A 19,649-nucleotide genomic window follows, 5' to 3' on the forward strand; every position below is an offset into this window, starting at 1 on the left:
TAATCCACAACACGTTTTATCGACTCAAAGCAAAATATAAAATGAAATACAGTATATTCAATGTACATTTCATAGAAAAGTCCAATTTACAGTAGCTAAACCCATGTTAACGTTCACAAATGTTTCTCATGATAGCAATTTAGGTTGCAGTTATTTTCAAGTGCTGGTGTTAAACTTTCCGGTTTCAAATCACAATACAGTGATGTCTTGAGATATGAGTTTAATATGGTCCAACAACACGTTTGTAACACCAAACACACTCATCTCAAATCTGTCCTGATCTAAATGAATGGAATTGCCATTACCCCATTACTCCCAGTAAAACCAGGACCATAATTGCCATGTATTTTTAATTAGGAAAAAATAGCACTCTATGGTATTTATTTATATTACTTTATATTTAAAAAAAAACATAGTTTACATAAATAGAAAGTTAAGACAATTTACAGTTTTGTCTAATTTCTAACTGCAAGTCTGCAACCCCCCCAATGTCAGCTGGGATAGGCTCCAGCAACCTTACGAGGATGGGCGGTACGGAAGATGAATGAATGGCCATTTGTATCTCAAGGCACCACTTGAGTTGGAATGAAAATGACTTTAATTATAAAACACATCATCCTCGGACAGCGAGCTGCTGTCGATGTGTCGCACGGCAGCCTCTGCTCTGACTCCACTGCATTTGTCTTCGCTGGGAGAATTCATCTCGTGCAGTCTAATGCCAGTCACGGGGGGTCGATTGGGGATGGCCAGGCTGCTGAGCTGGTGGTCACCATACGTCTGAGCGTGGATGTTGTGTTGGTAATGGACACTTCTGTCATCCAACAGGAAACTAGACAACAGGTGGCTTCTCTGTGTCCCTGGGAAGGAAAGGTGCAAAAGCCAAGTGAAAATATGAAACAAGTCTGCTGCAATCTGTGTGCAACATCTTTCGTGTGTAATGATGTTTACCGCATTTTGTTTCACCAGAATTTCAAGCTCCTGAAACATTGCCGTCAATCCATTTTTGACCATTTTTCTTTTGCAGCATTTTTTGGTTGCAATGCTTTCACTACCTACCTGTGGATGTTAGGTTTTGTTGGCCTTTACAGCCATGTGTGTTATACAAAATTAGCACTGGGACTATTTCTATGACCAATTACAATTAGGAGTCACCTTTGAGGGCTCGCTTACTGGGATAAAACACTTTTATTTTTCCATCCTGTGGTCGGTCATTCAGAGCTTCCATTGTTGTTTTAGCTGGTTACCATGACTCCTCCAGACTCATGAGTTTAATTAGACATTATTTCAACAATTTCCCTAGTGCTAATTTCGAATTTTGCCGACCTTATATATCCCTGGCTGACTGAAGGTAAGTAAGCAGACAGTGGGAGGTAAGTGATCCATTTTATTCTTTGTTGGCATCGGTGAGGCAAACCTTTTCACAGTCGCCGGGAGTTGGTTGCGCTCAGGAGGGATGCGATGTATCCATCACGGCAGAATGCCAGCAAGTCTGAAACTATCACTTGGTTGGGCTCTTGCCTGAGAAAAGCGCACTTTGTGGAGAAGCACTTTCAATTTCGTCATACGCAGCTGGGTATGATGACAATTAGGCTTTTGTCTAGTCAATGATGATGACAAGCCTAAGTCTGATTTATGTTTATGTTTATGTTGTAGGATAGGGAACTTTTTTTCAGATTGTATGTGCACAAACAGCCTCAAAAGACAAAGACAGATGAGGAAGAGGCTAACTAACCATCTCACAGCGACTGAGACAGATTGATAACATACAAAAGGCCATTGGTTACTGTGAAAGAAAATATATTTTGGACAATTAAGTTGCCATTTCCCTACTTCCCTGGAAGAATAAGCCCCTCAAACAATGCAAGATGGTGAGCATAATTGGATAAATATTCCTTAAAATGTCACATCATCATAATTGTAATGTCGTTCTTTCTTTTAGAGAGAAAAATAAGTCCTGACATTTTGAAAATCAAGCTTCAAGAAAGCAGTGTTGGGGCAGTAGTGTAGAATTCAATCACACATTGTCCTGAAAGGAGATCCATTTCATCAGGAACCCCAACACCATGTGATTGACAACCAACCTTGGAAGCTGGTCGAAGGTTGTTCGAAGCAATCGTTCATCGGCCAAACAGTCATGGCGGCCTCAGCCAAGGCAAACTGCTCTGCTACTCCTGCGCATGAAAACAGGACGCCTTTCTCGTGTTTCGTGAGTCAGTCTCCCCGGGAGATAGTATATTGATCTTACTTGTTGCCCGAGAACAAAAATGAGGTCCTTATGGATTTTTGTTTGTCTACTCAATTGAATTCCTTCTTCTGACTCACCAGCAGCAAAGCGCGCTTCCTTGATCTCATCTGTCATTTGGGAGTAAAATTGTTGATCTTCCTCAGGCCCCCAGCTTCGGCTTCCTTGAGCCCGACCTCTGTTCCAGCCAGCTCCTCCCCCGGCCTCGCCACCACCTCCCCAGCCCTTCCACTCAATCAGGTGAGCCACTCGCCCCTGAGCCATAGCCGTGGGCTTGGTGATGTGCTCCTTTATCGTAGCCACCAGACCTGAATATGAAATGATACATCTTAAAAGGTTGCTAGAGGAACTAAAGATTATGCAAGCAAAGGAAGGATAGGTTTAATATGTAAAGTTTGTGAATAAAAAGGATGTACAAACGTGAATTTTACAAATCTCATGATAATTCCAGCAGGTTTATTGTGTTAGGGAGCTTCATTACATGTGCGTCATGATTCCTCGTTTATTTCCACAGTTGTGCGTTAGTAATATTCATTGCCTCTATTATCTAGTACGAGCAGTTTTTTTCTCGTTCTAATTTCCCTGTCAGCTTTAGAAGGAGCTTTCAGTGAGGAGATAAACATTGATGACAAAAGGGAGGCAGCTGAGGTGAGACTAATCGAGTAATACACCATGATTGAATGTTTGATGATTTATACATCTCTGAATATGGGGTTAGGACTAGTCTTCATATGTGTGCATGCATATGGTAGAACAGGGAGGGAGGAAATGACATTACTAAGCTCCCATGGTAACTAATATAATTTCCCACCTCACATACTTCACTCGCGGTGAAGTGCAGCTTGTTGTCTCTGTAAATGTAAGCATGCATTCTCACCTAACAGAGAGGAAGTGGCCAACTCTCCAATGTTGTAGTGGTCACTTTTTTCTGCTGCACTTCCATTTGATGGAGCCTCTTCGTCCTACATTGGAATATGGCATTTTCTTCAAGCCATTTATTGGGGTTTTTTTCCCACACTTAAAACTTAGAATAGTTCAGGCCTTAAGTTGCGCATGGTATATTTAACCCTGTGGCCAGACATATCATATTTGATGCATTATTTTTTTTCCCTGAAACTAAGGTGTCGTATAAACTCCACAACGTGGTACAGTATTAAATTTGACAGTTAGGCTACAATTATGACATATGTGTAGCACTCTCACTTCCATCCAATTGTGTGATCGATCAAGTTTATATTTAAACTTGTGGTTTTGACACCAAAGCAGCAGTAGTCAATACGCAGAGGGACACAGGATTGATTTCTCTCCCTGCTTTTCCATTCTCTTTAACGTGCCTTCAACATGATGTGAATGAAATCAATAGCAAACAGCTACAAAATCCAATTTCTTTGCTCATACGCATCTTTTTCATTGAAGTTGAACAGTCCAATGCTTTCTGACTCAAGAGTGTCCTACCTGTGGGGAAGGTTAGGTTTCTAAATCTTAATTACAATTGACCGTTGGGTGGGCGATGTTAGGGGAACGGGGGTTGATTTACCTTGGGGGAGCTTGAAGGATGACCCTCCTGTAGCACTGTCATGGGAAAGTGGAGCTCTATGGGTGAAGCACACACAAATCCCAGTGTTAAACATCTCTCGGCAGAGCTCAGGGAGTTCAAACTGATTTGTTTCTTTGTTCATTTTAGGAGCTAAAGTACAAGCGAGGCAATTTCTCAAACATCTCTTCAGCTGTATCTTCATGACACCTTCATTAATTTAAGCAAGGCTCAGGAATGACAAGAAGAAATCGAAATTACCATTTGTTAAAAGCACTTGGGATTTCCCCAAGACAATTGGCAGTTGCTATGGAAACTGTACAGCAACAGGAGGTGAGTGATACCCTTCTATTTACTTAAGTCACTAGAGTAGGAACAAACTCACAAGCATCCACACAATGGAAGAATCAACAGACACAAAAATGAACACCCGCTTGACAATCAAGGAAGGCTGTCATCATTCCAGTGCCCTTACTCACACAAATAGACATTCACGTCTGCTATCCTCATTTTCAGAATATACTTTCAGAGTCCATCACAGATTGAGACAGAAAATAGTCTTATTAAGGAGGAGATTGAACTCCCATGCAGTGTCAAATCACTTCAGCATCTCATTATTGGTTAAATTCTCTAAAGCAGGAAGCCAAGAGTGAGCATTTGCATGTAAACATCCCAGTATGGAATACAAATGATGGATGAGACACGCTTTCGATGGATTAGTCATATGTTGTCCTGATCCTCACAAAGCACAGCCATTCTATAAGGAGACAACACAGCAGGTGAGTTTTTTTTAATGATTACATTTTTGCTACGTACTCATCATCTATAAGATGGTTACAGCTATTTTTATAGTATTTGCATTTAACTGTATTTTTAGTTTGTGAAACTAGATCTTTGCCCTCGGCATGTCAGAAGTGCCAATCACCTCTGTGAGAATAAACTGATTAGAGCGCAACTTTCCGATTGATTCACTTACACACATGCGCACGCGCCCACGAGCACAAGGATTTACACACACATGCGCCTCGTCACTGACCTTTATGACTTTTACAGAGGCAACAACCCATGATGTGTGGTAAGCCTCCAGGCAGTTATCTGGTGCCCATGACGGTTTGAAGATGAGGAGGGAGGGCAGCTGGCTCTCAGGGAAGAAGAGAGAGAGAAAGAGAGAGCGAGAATGTGACTCAGAGAAAATGGGGGTAAAGTATGAATGCATGTTCGGTGACGTCTCTGACAAATCCCCTCCCCTCGACATCTTTGTTCTTCTGCTCTTGCAAGCAAGTGTGAAAAAACATCTTTGGAATGCAATCGAATTTGGGGGGAAAATAGTGGAATTTGGGTTCTATTTATTTTACAAGAACTATACATTGAACTGTTATCACAACGTACATTCGGCACAGGGTAAACAACACCCCCATCATAATATGTATGTATGTAAGGGCTTAATTTCCTGGAATAGCTTGTCGGCAGCTGGCTTGATCTTGCCTCCTACTTTATATTCAGAAATGGAATTGAAGTTGTCAAAGTTCATGCCACGATGGACTGTGGAATTTTGATTAGTGAGCATTTTGTTCGCCCTGTATGAAAAATGAATGAAATAATCATCTTATATATTATACATCGATGACATAAATCAAAACATACATTTGGGTGGAAATAAAATTATCATTTTTGTTGGGTTCAAGTGCGCAATCAGAAATGCATATGAATTTAAAAAAAACATTTAAAATAAACACATAAACCTAGGCTGTGGACACCCTACACACCACATCACACTGTGTGTTGACTTGTGAGTCTTTTTGGGGACTAGACACTTACATCACTGTTGTCAATAACACTCGTGAATTTTGTTCCCATAGTAACCAAGCATCTCCCCGTTTGGCAAAAATGGGAGAATAGCTGGGCAGGTGAGTTATACATAGCAGGGCCGTGTTTTGCCATGGGCAATGTGAGCGACTGCCCAGGGCGCAATCTATGTGGGTGCACACAGGAGCCCTCCAAAAAAATATCCAATGATATTACCAGTTGTCTAGACTATTGTCCGTCATTTCCAAGTCAAGGCGGTTGCCTAGAAGTTCGAGGGCTGTCCGCCCACTGCGCAAAATTCCCAGAATAAAGCACATGTTTTACATTTCTGAATTTAAAAAATAATAATCTAAAGACACGGCAAGACAAAATGTTGCAGAAAATGTGTCCAGTCGTTTTCTCATGAGCTCCCAAACACAGTAATTGCTGGTAGTAAAAAAAAAAAAAAAAAACTTGGGAAGATTGCGGGTTTTGTCAAGGGAAATCATTCAATGGGATTTGTCATGAGTCATGAGGACCCCTGCAATACCCTCATCAAACAGATTTCACCAAGATGCAGCGGAGGCAATTGTCTTTTAATGTGATGAGATTATTTTCAGAATGGATGGAACCTTTCACTCATGCAATTATCATATCCCAAATTCATTTTTCCGTACCGCTTCTCATTACAATGGTCACTTGGGGTGCTGGAGCCTATCTCAACCAACTATGAGCAGGAGGTGGGTTAACAGCCAATTGCAGGGCACAAGAAGATGGACATGCATTCACGCTCACACTCGCAATTTGGAGTGTTCAACCAGCCTATCATGCATGATTTCGGTATGTGGGAGGAAACTGGATTACCTGGAGAAAGCCCATGCAGTGTGAGAACATGCAAACTTCACACAGGAAGGTCAGAACCCACCGGTTATTGAACCCTGGATCTCAGAACTGTGAAGGGGATGTGGAAACCACTCTACACCATGCCACCTATTATTTATATCTATTTATTTATTTATACATTCATCTTCATTATACCTAGGACCCACCATGTATGATTTTGGGATGCGGGAGGAAAGTGGAGTACTCCGCCTGCTGCCCTGTGGTTGGCTGGGATAGTCTCCAGCACCCCCACGGCTCTTCTGAGGATATGCAGCTCGGAAAATGAATCAAATAATATAATAGTATATGATCTTTATACATTTTTTATATATCATATATATGGTGGCATTATTGTAAATAATTGTTTTTATTGTATACAGTGTACTAGTTCGCTCCAAAAAAATCGTGATATTTTGGCCATTAAATCACTTTTTTTAAGTGAAAGAGTGTTCGCTATCATTTCAGATCAAATTTAATGTTTAGATTGTGAGTTTGAGCACATCCACGCGGTAGAACGGTGCAAGTGCAAATGTCTCCGAGTGCGCATGCTCCTGAAAACTCCACCCGACGGTCCGACCGGTCCCTATCAATCGATCAGCGAGAGGAAGATGGCGCTGAACTAAGGCAACAGCCGTCAACGGCACAGGATCGATCACCGAAAAACTCGATCGAGTCTGTTTTTGAAAGAAATTCCAATATCCAGCAGGGTTATAGGTTTGAGGACTCATCAAAGGAGCGAGCACAAGCACGCGATTCGGTGGTAAGTGGAACTCTGAGCTACTTGTAGAGGCGTTCAGGAAGAAGCAGAAGACAACAACAAGCGTTGGCGACGGCATCCGCCATCTTGTGTCTGTAGCACTAATTCGTCTCTAGGCATGCTAAATTCATCCCTGATAACCCGACCGCGAAGATCTAAGAGGCATGTTAATCGATTTCACTGTTACCACGTCATGTCAAACGTGCCCTAAAACGTTGCCATTGGCTAAAAAGTACAAGGTTGAGTTGAATGTGAGAATGAGGTCCCTAAATCCCCCACTAACGTCGAACGTTTTGGAATCGATCAGATTGTGTTCAGTTGACTCCGTGGTAAAAAAATGGATTAAAAGGAGCAGCTTCATTTTCATCATTAGTAACCTATGGCAATATCAGTGAATATGCAGAAAATATGTTCAGAATCAAAGCTGAAAATCTTAAGACTCATTATGTCCGTTGATTACTTAATATTTTGCACATTTTCTTCAGAAGGGTTTGCTTTTATCTGCCCGAAAAGTTTTCTTGAACATCACAATATTCGCGGGGGTGCTGGAGTCTATACCGGCTAACTACGGGCACCAAGCGGGAGACACCCTGAATTGGTGGCCAGCCAATCGCAGGGCACAAGGAGACAGACAACTACTATTCCCAATCACACACATAACGGGACAATTTAGAGTTTTAACACACAGTGAGGACTGACCTAGGTTCGAACCTATGACCACAGAACTGTGTGCACTTGTACCATATTATATTTTTCAATTGCATGGCAACCTGTTTTGGGTGTATGCCCCCTCCTGCTTGTCGGTAACTGGGATAAGCTCCAGCACCCCCACGACCCCCGTGATGATAAGCACTTTAGAAGATGAATGAAAATGATCTCCCTCTCACCAATTTTCCTCAGAGTCGGTGTCAGTTCATCTTGGTCATCGAAAAACCTCTGAAGCACAATGGAGTTCCCGTGGCACAGTGGGAAGGTTCTGGAGCAGCTCAACAACCAGCGCAAACAGGGTTTATTGTGCGACTGCACATTTGTTGTGGATGGAGTCGATTTCAAGGCACACAAATCTGTGCTGGCAGCCTGCAGTGTCTACTTCCGTACTCTCTTTTTGGACCAGAAGGACGTGGTACACCTGGACATCAGCAATGCTGCAGGTTGGTAGGAGTGCTTTGTTACACTTTTGTGAGAATGCAGCCATTTGTAATGCTTGCTAATCACTGCAGGTTTGGCTCAGGTCCTAGAATTCATGTATACAGCCAAGCTGAGTTTGACTTCGGACATTGTGGAAGACGTGATTGCTGTTGCAAATTTCCTGCAAATGGAGGAGATTGTAAACGCTTGCTCCGTGCACCAGCCGGTGAACGAATCAGCGCCGTCGCTTAACGCACTGGATGTCGGTGAAGGTGAGTCCATGTAGAAAATGCTTAAATTGAATTAATTGAAAAGGTTGACCATGGTTCACACTACGGTGATCCTCATATTGAGAGTTTTGAGCTTTAATTGCAATGATCATTACATTAAGTGCAATAGTGGTTGTTTTCTTTTCCTAAGGGAAATTGGAAAAAAAACGGTTTCTTTAGTCACGTTTTATCCTATTACTGCTTTTTGGGACAGCAAAATACTATAGAAGATTTTTTTTAATTATAAAAAAATACAGAATATCTTTTGAACTTTAAAACTGGACTTTCAAGATAAAATACCTCTAGTCACGAGCTTTACCTAAATTACGATCCCTTTTTGTTTGAGCAAAGGAGAAAATGCAGGAGAAGAACAGCCGCAAGAAGAACATGACAGTAACCTGGCAGAAGTAGCTTTGCAGGCAGAAGAGAGTACTTCCACACCCTCCACAAACGTCGACGTTAAGCCTACGGGAGACTACGACCAAACCAAAAACAACACTGTGAAAACACAGATAACTGAAGTTCCAGAGTTGAGCTCATCCAAAAGCTGCTCGGTTAGTGCACAAGCTAGCAACAGCAATGCCGGACAAATAAATGGACATGTAAAGATAGAGGAGGAGGGTGGTGATCCTGCACAAGACCCAACATCCACATTTCAGGACGACCTCTCTGATGCCGACTACACACCTCGTAAGTTCATGATAAGGAAATGCTGGTGTTATAATGTTAGTGTTGTTACACAGTTGCAAATGTTTACATTACTTTTAGACGTAAGAGGAGTTTTTCACTTTCATAATGTATTTACAGATACATCCATCAAATCTGTCACCAACCCCATTATCACTTCTCGGGGTAGACGAATTAGGAAACCCCCTCGTCGGAACTTTACATCTGGTAAGCTTTTGTTGTATTTTTTGGGTATAGCACTGTCACCCCCATTAGCTTAACATTCTTTTCTTCTTTGAAAGAGGTATTGTATTCGTAAAGGTTAGATACATTTTCCTTAACAAAATCTCTGTAACATAATGAATATTTTCCTATAAAAAATAATTTAGTACAGTATATATATTTTGGGGTGGCATGTCTGCCTCATAGTTCTGAGATCGAGGGTTCAATCCCCATTGGGTTCCGACCTTTCTGTGAAGAGTTTGCATATTGTCCCTGTGCATGTATGGGTTTAAATCAGTTTTATTAATGTCTCTCTTGATGGAATGTCAGACAATGACACAGATGATGAAGACATGAAAAATGAATCCATGAAGAAAGTGACAGGCCCAAGCCAAGAGGAAGAATGTGAGGAAGTGGATGAAGAAGACAGAAGCACCGAGGAACATTCTGAAACCAGTCAGTGTGCGGTAGACGGTGGTGATGACAGCGGGGAGAAAACAGTGCACTCCAATGCTATCAGCAACAGATCTGAGTCGAAGCCTTACAGCTCTATGACGCACAAATGTGAGGTGAGACAGCAATTCTATCAGTTGATTGTGAAATACCATATAAGTGTACCATTTTTTTCGTACAAAAGTGTTTTTGATATAAATCGGCAATTATTTTCTGCTTGCTCCACTTTTCTAACACACAATCAACCCGTTTTCCCCCTGCTTGATATACGCACCACACACTTTCACAATGAGGCAACAAAATTTGGTAGCATCCGCCATGCTGAAACCGTGTGAGTACATTAGCTGAGCTAATGCCCTGCCATTAAGTATTGGGCTACCTGAACAGGATAATCACCACTACAATAGGCTCCAGCTCACCTTGTACAGCACTAAGGAATAAAGATTCGGACATATATTCCACATAAGATGTGCTCTTCTTTTAAGGACTGTGGCAAGAAATTCACGCACACTGGCAATTTCAAACGGCACATGCGCATTCACACGGGAGAGAAACCGTTTACTTGTCAAGACTGCAACAAGGCTTTCTCAGATGCGGCGGCTTGTAAAGCTCATGAGAAAACGCACAGGTCAGCGCCACATTGTCTAAAGTCTTTATTTTTTTCGATTTACGGCAGCCTACTTAGCATTTAAATGACATTATCTCCTCCTCCACAGTCCACTGAAGCCCTACTCCTGCTCAGTCTGTGGAAAGAGCTACCGCCAGATCAGCCTGCTCAACTTGCACCGCAAACGCCACACCGGGGAGGCGCGCTACTGCTGCGACTCTTGCGACAAACTCTTCTCCACATCAGGGAATCTCAAGCGCCACCGGCTCGTGCACAGTGGTTTGAAGCCGTATCGCTGTGAATACTGCGACAAAGCATTTTCTGACCCCACTGCCAAGATGCGACACTTGGAGACACACAACGCCAACAAGGGCAACAAGTGTCCGCACTGTGACAAATGTTTCAATCAGGTAAGGGATTCACACAGAACCTTCTTACAGCGGCTATTGAATCGAGATCCTTCATACAATCAAAGCGAAGCAACCTCACGAGTTAAGAGTTAACACTAAATGGGCTAACTTTTTTGTTGACCATGTCTCTTTAGTTGGGAAATCTGAAGGCCCACTTAAAAATCCATATTGCAGATGGACCCCTGAAGTGCAGAGAATGCGGAAAACAATTTACCACCTCAGGTAAGATTAATGACAAAGATTATGACACCGCCATTGATTGAATTTGCTGAGCACTGCCACACCAAATGGGCTATCAATGCTAAGCCTAATGTCCAAGGGCTTGATCACATTATGTATTTGTGGAAGGGAACTTTGCAGGAGACTGATGGTGCCTCTTGTGTGCCTAGTTTTTAAGCTCATAAGGAAATGGATAGGCGAGGGTCGGTTCCCACAACAACGTATGAAGACGCTGAAATAGCTAGCCCATTAGTTATCTGCTTATTCAATGGTGGGGCGTAAAGGCAACAACAAAGATGACGGGCGCGTTGAAGGTTTTAGCATTCCCATAGATTTATCTTTTCAATATAAACAATATGAATTAAGTGGGTTTTTTTTTTTACTTAAAAGAAAGGTGCAATTATATTTTTTCATATCATAGGTCATCTAATACCCCTTCCCTAGTTATAAGCTGAATTAGATTCCTCGAGTGTCTACATTTCTTTGCTGGCGACACACACACCCTGTATACTCTTGTATTACATATTTAGGCAGATCTTTTGTTTGTCAGGAAATCTGAAGCGTCACTCACGGGTTCACAGTGGCGAGAAACCATACGTCTGTACTCATTGCCAAAGAGCGTTCAGTGATCCTGGGGCTCTGCAGCGGCACGAACGCATCCACACAGGTACGTTAGTGACAGTAGGTGAGAGGAAAACGCTTTTACGCTTTAGCCTGAGTAAATGCTCATGTATCCTGAAATGTTCTCACGTCTCACAGGAGAGAAACCTTGTGTCTGTCCCACCTGTGGAAAAGCTTTCACTCAGGCCAGCTCCCTCATTGCGCACGTCCGCCAGCACACCGGAGAGAAACCCTACGTGTGTGATCGTTGTGGTAAAAGGTCAATGACAGTATCTCATCTCATTTTCGGAGCTGCTTTATCCTCACTAGGGTCGCAGGGGGTGCTGGTGCATATCCCAGCTGAATTCGGGCCAGAGGCAAGGGGACACCCTGAACCGGTGGTACCCAGAAAGAACCCACGCAGGCCCGGAGAGAACATGCAAACTCCACCCAGTGGACTGACCTGGGATCAAACCTATGACCTCAGAACTGTGGGGCCGGCGCAATTGTCCGCCGGGCCGCCTCAATGACAGTATATAAAATTAAATATATAGATATAATAAAACATGTTCCCGACGTGCTTGCGTGGGTTTGCTTCGGGTACTCTCACCCCCCCACGTCAAAAGCATTCACGGTGTACCCTGCCTATGTGACCTGCCTACCTTTTTTCAGTTGGGATAGGCTTCAGCACCCCTTAAACTCCTGAAAAGAAAAGCGGCTCGGATGTTAAAACATTTCACTCGAAAATTTAGTGACATTTTTGGAAATCTGCTGTATCTTTTGTCTTTTCCCTGGCAGGTTTGTGCAGTCCAGTCAATTGGCGAATCACATTCGCCACCATGACAACGTCCGTCCTCACCAGTGTCAGTTGTGTGACAAGTCATTCGTCAACGTGGGCGACCTTTCCAAGCACATTATTGTTCACACAGGTAACATGTTTCTCCGATTTTGGTTTTGACATTTTCAATTGACTGTTGACTTTTTGTTAGGAGAGAAACCCTTCCTGTGTGACAAGTGTGGCAGAGGCTTTAACCGCGTAGACAATCTGCGCTCTCACATAAGGACTGTGCACCGCGGCCACGCTGGCATGAAGCGGAAGGGTCCCAGTACTGGCAGCTGCTCTGACGAGGAGGCCGACAGCTGCGTTGGGCCATCCGCCTCGGACGCCGAGATAAACATTGTAACGGTCAGCGAGGACATTGTTAACCTGGCGACAGACGCCCTAGCGGGGAGCACTGTGACTCAGCTGACAGGTCAGAGTTGACGTCAGGCTTCATATGAGTACTGTGTCATTACCAAAGTCGGGACATCCATCTGTGAAAATGTCCAAATTAGACACTGTTACCCATTAACTTTGACACCTCTGAGTGCTACTAGGTGCATTCATTATTTGAAGTGTGGTGGAATTTAGTTTTGCTTTAATGGACCGTCCATCGATCAACTTATTTTTGCCTCACAAATTTCCATCGTCACACACCAGATGAGACAGTAAAGTATGAGTAATATATGCACCATTGTGCTTAGTCAACCAAATGTACTGCATATGCGTGCAACCACAGATTGTTTTTTTTATTTTACTTTGGGATTATTCCAAGGGTTTTATTCCTTGTTTTACCATAAGTCAAGTCATGATATTGCAGTAGTTTAATGTCGCATCTGATGGAGTTACTTTCAACAAAATAGCAGGAATTGTTAACTATCAGTCACAAGGCTGACACAAAGATAAAATGTTCAGTGATGCTGAAAGCATGTTCATGTGTTTCTAGTGTTGCCAGTGGGTGCATCCGTGTGTGCTGATGAAACGGAAGCTTTGAAAGCGGAAATTACCAAGGCAGTAGAGAAGGTTCAGGAATCAGGTGAGACTGAAATAAACACACTATGTCCTTAAGTCCGTCATATGTTTGGCCAAGGCAAGTTTGGAGGATGAATAAATGGGGTCACCTGGGTGTACATTTCAGAAAACACTGAGTCAAAAGACATTTTATATTATAAAATCTTAGGACACATCCCACTAGTGACCAATGTTCCCTCTAATTTTTTGCTTGTCTGGGCAGAAAGACAACCTCCCTGAGCACACTGAGTACCGGTGTGAGCAACATCATCATTGCTCGCTATGGGCACACACCAGTATCACACCTGTCATAAGCAGGTGTATGTCTACTACACATAAATGATTTAGTAATAATAAAATGTAATGATTAATATCTATGAATGGGCGGCCCGGCGGATGAGTGGTTTGCGCGTCGGCCTCACAGCTAAAAAAAATGGGATTTTATTTTGTGCGCTCCATATGATTTGCTGTGCGCAGAGAAGACGAGAGTAGTGTGCAATTGCGCACGTGCGCAGCTTAGAGAGAACATTGCTAGTGACCTTGTCTCAATTTTGTTTGCTTTTCTGTACACCAATCACCCAATCAGTTCCCTTTTCTGTTTCCAGACCCCAACACGCAGATACTTTACGCTTGCGATTCATGTGGGGATAAATTCCTGGATGCTACTTCGCTAGCGCAGCATGTACGAATTCACACGGCGCAGGCCTTGGTCATGTTTCAAGCAGACTCCGATTTTTACCAGTACACCGCCGTCGCCACTGCTGAGGGGGACAGCGCTGCAGCGTGGCAACCTGCGGCTGAACAGGTGATCCAGGAAGGGGAGCTCATATTTCACGGCCAAAATGGAGAGAGAAATACAGAAGAAGAGATGATAGGAGAGGCACCGCAAGAAGGAGGCTTGCATGATGGAAAAAGCAAGGATAGACGGATCGAGATGCTTGCTGAGCTACAGAAGGATCAAAAAGCTGAAGGACAGATCATTGTGTGTGAAGTTCAGGTGTAGCCATGCCATCGTCTTCAACACCCTGCACTAGATTCAACACATTAAAAATGCAGCCATCTAGGGCAGTGTTTCCCAACAACTGTGCCGTGAGAAATGGTTAGGTGTGCCGCGGGAAATTGCAAGACGTCATGCAATGTAATATTCAGAGAGAAAAATTCATATGAATACGATGAGATTAAAATTGAATTATTACAAGGCTAAAATAAAAATATGAGGAATGTTTAATTATAGATTATACTATTACGTACATGATTCAAATTGGGTGGCCTGGTGGCACGATTGGTTAGTGCGTCTACAGTTTTAATTTAAAAGATTTTCAGATGGTCTAGGGAACCTTCGTAATGTTTATAATTTTAACACTATTTAAAGAATCTGTTTATTCTCGCAATGTTCTCCTGGGTAGTACTTCAGTACCTCTGTATTATGATATATAAATATATATATATATATATATATTTATATATATATAAATATATATATATATATATATATATTTTTATATATATATTAATATATATATATAAATATTTATATATATATGTGTGTATATATATGTGTATATGTATATGTATGTATATATATATATATATATATATATATATATATATATATATATATATATATATATATATATATATATATATATGTATATGGTGGGAAAGAGGAATTATCTACCTACTCTGCTCAATAAGGATATGTACATTTTTTTAAACAAAATCTTTTATGAACTGATTATTTTCATAGAAAAATAATTTAGTATAACCATTTCGGGTGTGCATGTCCCCTGCCTACTGTCCATAGTAGGATGGGATAGGTTCAATCACTCTGGTCTCCCTTGTGAGAATAAGCGCAATGGAAAATGAATGAATGAATCATTATTTTGTCCTCCAAGTATAATGCGTGATAAAGGTGTAAATCTACCCATGCTCCTAGATTCAACTGAATGAATATAGTCTTGGATGCATTTTGTGACACTTGTGGTGGCCATGTTGTTGATGTTCAAATATCCCTGTTACTACAGGGTTCTATTAAATGTTATCACCAAAAATCAAATTAAAAGTTATTTGTTTGTGGCGTCCAATAGTGCCATCCTACTATATGTTTAACCCATTATTTGAAAATAGCTTTCGCGTCCATTATGTATTATCACACATGAACTTTTAAACGCCTATAAAAACCGCTCTGTTGTTGCAATTTGTCGAAAAGGAGAGGAACTCTCGATCAAAATTCCGATTTATTCTGATAGGTATGTCATGTCGGAAATTGCGCCACGCAATTCCTTTTATCCCATTGGTTGAATAAGGCGGAAGACTAGGCGTTTACCTCTTTGATTGGATGCCTCATGGGGTCAACGCGAAGTCCTGCACTAAACGCTGACGTCGACTTCAATCCATAGAAGCATAATGGCCGCGTTGACAGTAGTCATGCAGACAAACTGGGCTGCTTCTAGATTATCTTCCAAAACACGTCTATTTAAAAGTAGCTTGACAGTTTTGGAATTTAGTGTTTTTTTGCTTTCGCTAGCGTCCCTGTTAAACGGTGCTGCGGCCGACGGTAAAACGCTGGTTCTTCTGGACAATCTCAATATTAAAGAGACCCATTCAATCTTCTTCCGCAGTTTGGCAGGTAAGCGTCACTTATGCAATGTTATTGCCCTAATTTACATCTTTGATACTGAAATGGAAAAGTGGACCAAAATGTATTGGCTTAATTATTGGCTTTGGTGTGTGCTTCATACTGCGCCAAATGGGTGATGACATTAGTCTAGCTTGGTTCACGTTCTCATTTTACCCAAGTCAAAATAAACTCACTAGTTTTTGGTCGCTTTTGGTATGCATTCTTTACAAGATAAACACTACAGTTTTTAAGATAGATGAATTCTGTGAATTTTAGGAAAGAGTTTGCACTGGCGCGTCTTACTTACGTCATTGCTGTCGCAGAGTTATTACGTTTACTATTTGGCTGCTGAAATCATCTGCACCTAAAATTCTGCATGATATACTGAGCCTAAGCCTTAGATTTTTGCCCCGTGTTACATTTAGTCTTTTTATTGGAATTTTTGTCTATAATGACTTTGTGCTTCTCAACAGATCGTGGTTTTGATCTAACATTCAAGACCGCCGATGATCCTTCGCTTTCACTAATCAAATATGGCCAGCTCCCATACGAGCATCTCATCATCTTTTCACCATCAGTTGAAGGTATGTTTTTTTGTCTTTGATCATATTTCTGGCTCATATTTTCCCATGCATCTTCCAAAATATTCTCTTCTCCAAATCATGAGTAGACTTTGGAGGAAGTATCAATGTGGAGACAATTACATCCTTCATTGATGGTGGAGGAAATGTCTTGGTTGCTGCCAGTTCGGATATCGGTAAGTTGACTTCTACCTCTGCTGGCTTTAATAAAATATAATTTAATGTGTTCGCAAATATTCTTTCATTTGTTCAGACGTGAATTATCGCCTTCTGTTTATCAGGTGACCCAATAAGAGAGCTGGGCAGTGAATGTGGCGTTGAATTTGACGAGGAGAAGACTGCGGTCATTGACCATCACAACTTTGACAAGTCCGATCGTGGAGAGGTAAGCTAATTTTACTAATACAATGCCACACGTTTGGTATTCACAACCCCACCTTCTTTTTCCTATGGTCTTCAGCACACACTGATTGTTGCTGACCCAGAGAACTTGCTGAAAGCTCCAACCATTGTTGGCCAAACCAATAAACCAGTTCTTTTTAAGGGTGTTGGGTAAGTAAGGTGACATTCAAAAGGCCTGTCGTATGGAATTTAAACACTATTGGTTGGTACTTCAAAATATCCTCTGCTGTACATGGTACAAAATAAATTCATGACAACTGTGCATTACGTGCATGAAATGTTGTGCTAAGTTTTACAAATCTGAATCAAATCATTTCAAATTTTAACCAAAACTCGGTAAATGCATTTTTTTCTTGTAAGAAAGGTAAATGCTGCAAATGTCGCATGTTGCTGAATGTGGCTGGTGCTCATTAACTATGCCTGTTTTCTTTCAGCATGGTGGCCGACCCCGACAACCCTCTTGTTCTTGACATCCTCACCGGCTCTTCGACAGCCTACTCCTTTTTTCCCGACAAACCCATTTCCCAGGTAAAAAGCATTGTATCATCCCACATGCTGCAGCTGTGAACGCACCACCTAATTTGTCTTTCACAAGGGTTGAACCCTTTCTCAATCTTACGAGATAAATTCAATACGATTTGTGCTTTTTCACCCTCTACTTTTCCAGTATCCCCACGCTGTTGGCAAAAACACCCTGCTGATCGCCGGCCTTCAGGCCAGAAACAACGCCAGAGTGGTTTTCAGTGGCTCGCTGGACTTCTTCAGTGATGCCTTCTTCAACTCTGATGTGCAAAAAGCCACACCTGGATCTCAGCTGTCAGTACTGCCTCGCCGTCAGCGGCCATTTTTGCTTTGCTTCGTTAAAGTACTCTTATTCTTGAGCTATACAGTCGCCTTGTCATGTTGTTCTTCTTTGTAGGTATGAGCAAACGGGCAACTGGGAACTGGCGGAGGCGCTCTCTCGATGGGTATTTAAAGAGGCTGGCGTCCTCAGGGTGGGTAAGGTTCGCCATCATCCCGTGGGAGAGAAAAGTCCCCCAGCAGCGTACACCATCACCGACCTTGTGGTAAGTTTCGCGACCTACCATATCAAATGTGGAAAGACCCGTGGAATAACTTTATCCATATTCAACCATGTATCCCTGCAATATGGATGGCCACGAGTGCTAACATTTAACAAGGAAAAGCACAAATAAATAATAATAATGAAATAGTGACATTAATACATGTTGAAATGCACTAATAATGAAATGAAATAAATTGAAAAGGAATACAATTGAAATAAGTCTTAAAATGAAATGACAATACATGTAATAATAGTAGTCGAATTGCTATTCAATTGTGCACTGTTTAAAAATGATGAAAAGTGTATAGTATGCCCTATTCTAATGGAAAATTTGTTGCACGTGCAGGAGTACAGCATTGTCATCGAGATGCTCTCTGAGGGCAAATGGGTTCCTTTTGACGGTGATGATATCCAACTGGAGTTTGTGAGAATTGACCCCTTTGTCAGGACGTACCTCAAGAAAGAGGGTACGGAGTCTTGTGTCAATGCTGCTGGTATCTCCATAGAATCTAACCATACGTCATGCCAACAAAAATCTTTCACAGGTGGTACCTACAGCGTCCAGTTCACGTTGCCTGATGTTTATGGGGTTTTCCAATTCAAGGTGGACTATAACCGCCTGGGATACACGCACCTATTCTCCTCCACGCAGGTTAGTTCCTATCCTATCCTGCCCTTCTAGCCTTCAGGACAGGAAAACACCCGAGTATACGTCACATTATATTATATCCTTTCCGGCTGTTGTGTTTGTTACCGTAGGTTTCAGTGCGTCCCCTGCAGCACACCCAGTATGAACGCTTCATCCCATCTGCCTTCCCGTACTACGCCAGCGTCTTCTCTATGATGTCAGGACTCTTTATCTTCAGTTTTGTCTTCCTGCACATGAAGGAGAAGGAAAAGTCCGACTAATTCAGACGAGCCCAACAAAACGGGGAGTGGGACAGTGGAACTTTAAAAATAAGTCGAAATTGAATCTGTTTGCGGTGGAGGCAAACAAGTGGTCGGTGAAAGATGGTGATGTGGGGTCACTTTCCATGTTTACTTCATGGACTGTAAAAACTCAATGTTATTTCAAACTTGGTTTTGAATCATTTTATGTGTTTATGATGATGCCACAACATGATTATAAAGTACTGACCTTTGTTTCACATTCAACGTTGTAGCCACATGCACTGAAAAAGATGGAAACTGATAATTAGAAGTTTTTTGTTTTTTTAATAAATGGTGACATTCCACACTGAACTGTTTTTGTCTTATTGTGCAACATATTACAGATTAAGCAATGCATAACATCTACTATTGTCAACATTTTCCAAACTAGGACGAAATAGTAACTTTTAATTCAATTGTGATCTGTCCACGGAAAACCGAATCC

General features: G+C 41.8%; 3 protein-coding genes across 3 annotated transcripts; 2 read left to right on the plus strand and 1 right to left on the minus strand.

The window, feature by feature from the left end:
- Positions 1 to 97: 97 nt before the first annotated feature.
- fam131c (family with sequence similarity 131 member C) lies at positions 98 to 8,128 on the minus strand. The gene is made up of 7 exons (XM_077609588.1): positions 8,088 to 8,128; positions 4,813 to 4,911; positions 3,780 to 3,835; positions 3,120 to 3,204; positions 2,323 to 2,550; positions 2,082 to 2,171; positions 98 to 857 (listed from the first exon to the last, which is right to left on the minus strand). Exons 2-7 carry the CDS (start codon positions 4,841 to 4,843, stop codon positions 598 to 600), a joined length of 750 nt encoding a protein of 249 aa, XP_077465714.1. The 5' UTR covers positions 4,844 to 4,911; positions 8,088 to 8,128; the 3' UTR covers positions 98 to 597.
- On the plus strand, positions 6,987 to 15,049 carry zbtb17 (zinc finger and BTB domain containing 17). The gene is made up of 15 exons (XM_077609577.1): positions 6,987 to 7,203; positions 8,101 to 8,351; positions 8,421 to 8,600; positions 8,949 to 9,287; positions 9,405 to 9,491; positions 9,816 to 10,054; positions 10,424 to 10,566; positions 10,655 to 10,955; positions 11,090 to 11,177; positions 11,725 to 11,841; positions 11,934 to 12,054; positions 12,573 to 12,703; positions 12,764 to 13,027; positions 13,541 to 13,630; positions 14,211 to 15,049. The coding sequence occupies exons 2-15, from the start codon at positions 8,147 to 8,149 to the stop codon at positions 14,606 to 14,608; spliced, it is 2,703 nt and encodes a 900-aa protein (XP_077465703.1). The 5' UTR covers positions 6,987 to 7,203; positions 8,101 to 8,146; the 3' UTR covers positions 14,609 to 15,049.
- Positions 15,050 to 15,941: 892 nt separating this feature from the next.
- On the plus strand, positions 15,942 to 19,516 carry ddost (dolichyl-diphosphooligosaccharide--protein glycosyltransferase subunit (non-catalytic)). Its single transcript, XM_077612268.1, has 11 exons — positions 15,942 to 16,234; positions 16,699 to 16,809; positions 16,896 to 16,982; positions 17,088 to 17,191; positions 17,267 to 17,358; positions 17,643 to 17,736; positions 17,876 to 18,024; positions 18,128 to 18,275; positions 18,621 to 18,741; positions 18,820 to 18,926; positions 19,034 to 19,516. The coding sequence occupies exons 1-11, from the start codon at positions 16,012 to 16,014 to the stop codon at positions 19,181 to 19,183; spliced, it is 1,386 nt and encodes a 461-aa protein (XP_077468394.1). The 5' UTR covers positions 15,942 to 16,011; the 3' UTR covers positions 19,184 to 19,516.
- The last annotated feature ends 133 nt before the right edge of the window (positions 19,517 to 19,649 follow it).

The sequence above is a fragment of the Stigmatopora argus genome, chromosome 1 (assembly GCF_051989625.1).
Source record: "Stigmatopora argus isolate UIUO_Sarg chromosome 1, RoL_Sarg_1.0, whole genome shotgun sequence".
NCBI lineage: Eukaryota > Metazoa > Chordata > Actinopteri > Syngnathiformes > Syngnathidae > Stigmatopora > Stigmatopora argus.

Excerpts from the sequence above, each read along its gene's own strand:
- fam131c (XM_077609588.1), bottom strand. The coding sequence starts at position 4,843 with ATGGGTTGTTGCCTCTGTAAAAGTCATAAAG. Across the intron at positions 3,836-4,812 it reads CCTCTGTAAAAGTCATAAAG|AGCTCCACTTTCCCATGACA; the intron begins GTCAGTGACGAG and ends CTTCACCCATAG. Across the intron at positions 858-2,081 it reads ACCTTCGACCAGCTTCCAAG|GGACACAGAGAAGCCACCTG; the intron begins GTTGGTTGTCAA and ends TTTCCTTCCCAG.
- zbtb17 (XM_077609577.1), top strand. The coding sequence starts at position 8,147 with ATGGAGTTCCCGTGGCACAGTGGGAAGGTTCTGGAGCAGCTCAACAAC. Across the intron at positions 10,055-10,423 it reads CTATGACGCACAAATGTGAG|GACTGTGGCAAGAAATTCAC; the intron begins GTGAGACAGCAA and ends TCTTCTTTTAAG. Across the intron at positions 11,842-11,933 it reads GCACGAACGCATCCACACAG|GAGAGAAACCTTGTGTCTGT; the intron begins GTACGTTAGTGA and ends CACGTCTCACAG.
- ddost (XM_077612268.1), top strand. The coding sequence starts at position 16,012 with ATGGCCGCGTTGACAGTAGTCATGCAGACAAACTGGGCTGCTTCTAGA. Across the intron at positions 16,810-16,895 it reads CTTTTCACCATCAGTTGAAG|ACTTTGGAGGAAGTATCAAT; the intron begins GTATGTTTTTTT and ends AATCATGAGTAG. Across the intron at positions 17,192-17,266 it reads ACAAGTCCGATCGTGGAGAG|CACACACTGATTGTTGCTGA; the intron begins GTAAGCTAATTT and ends TATGGTCTTCAG.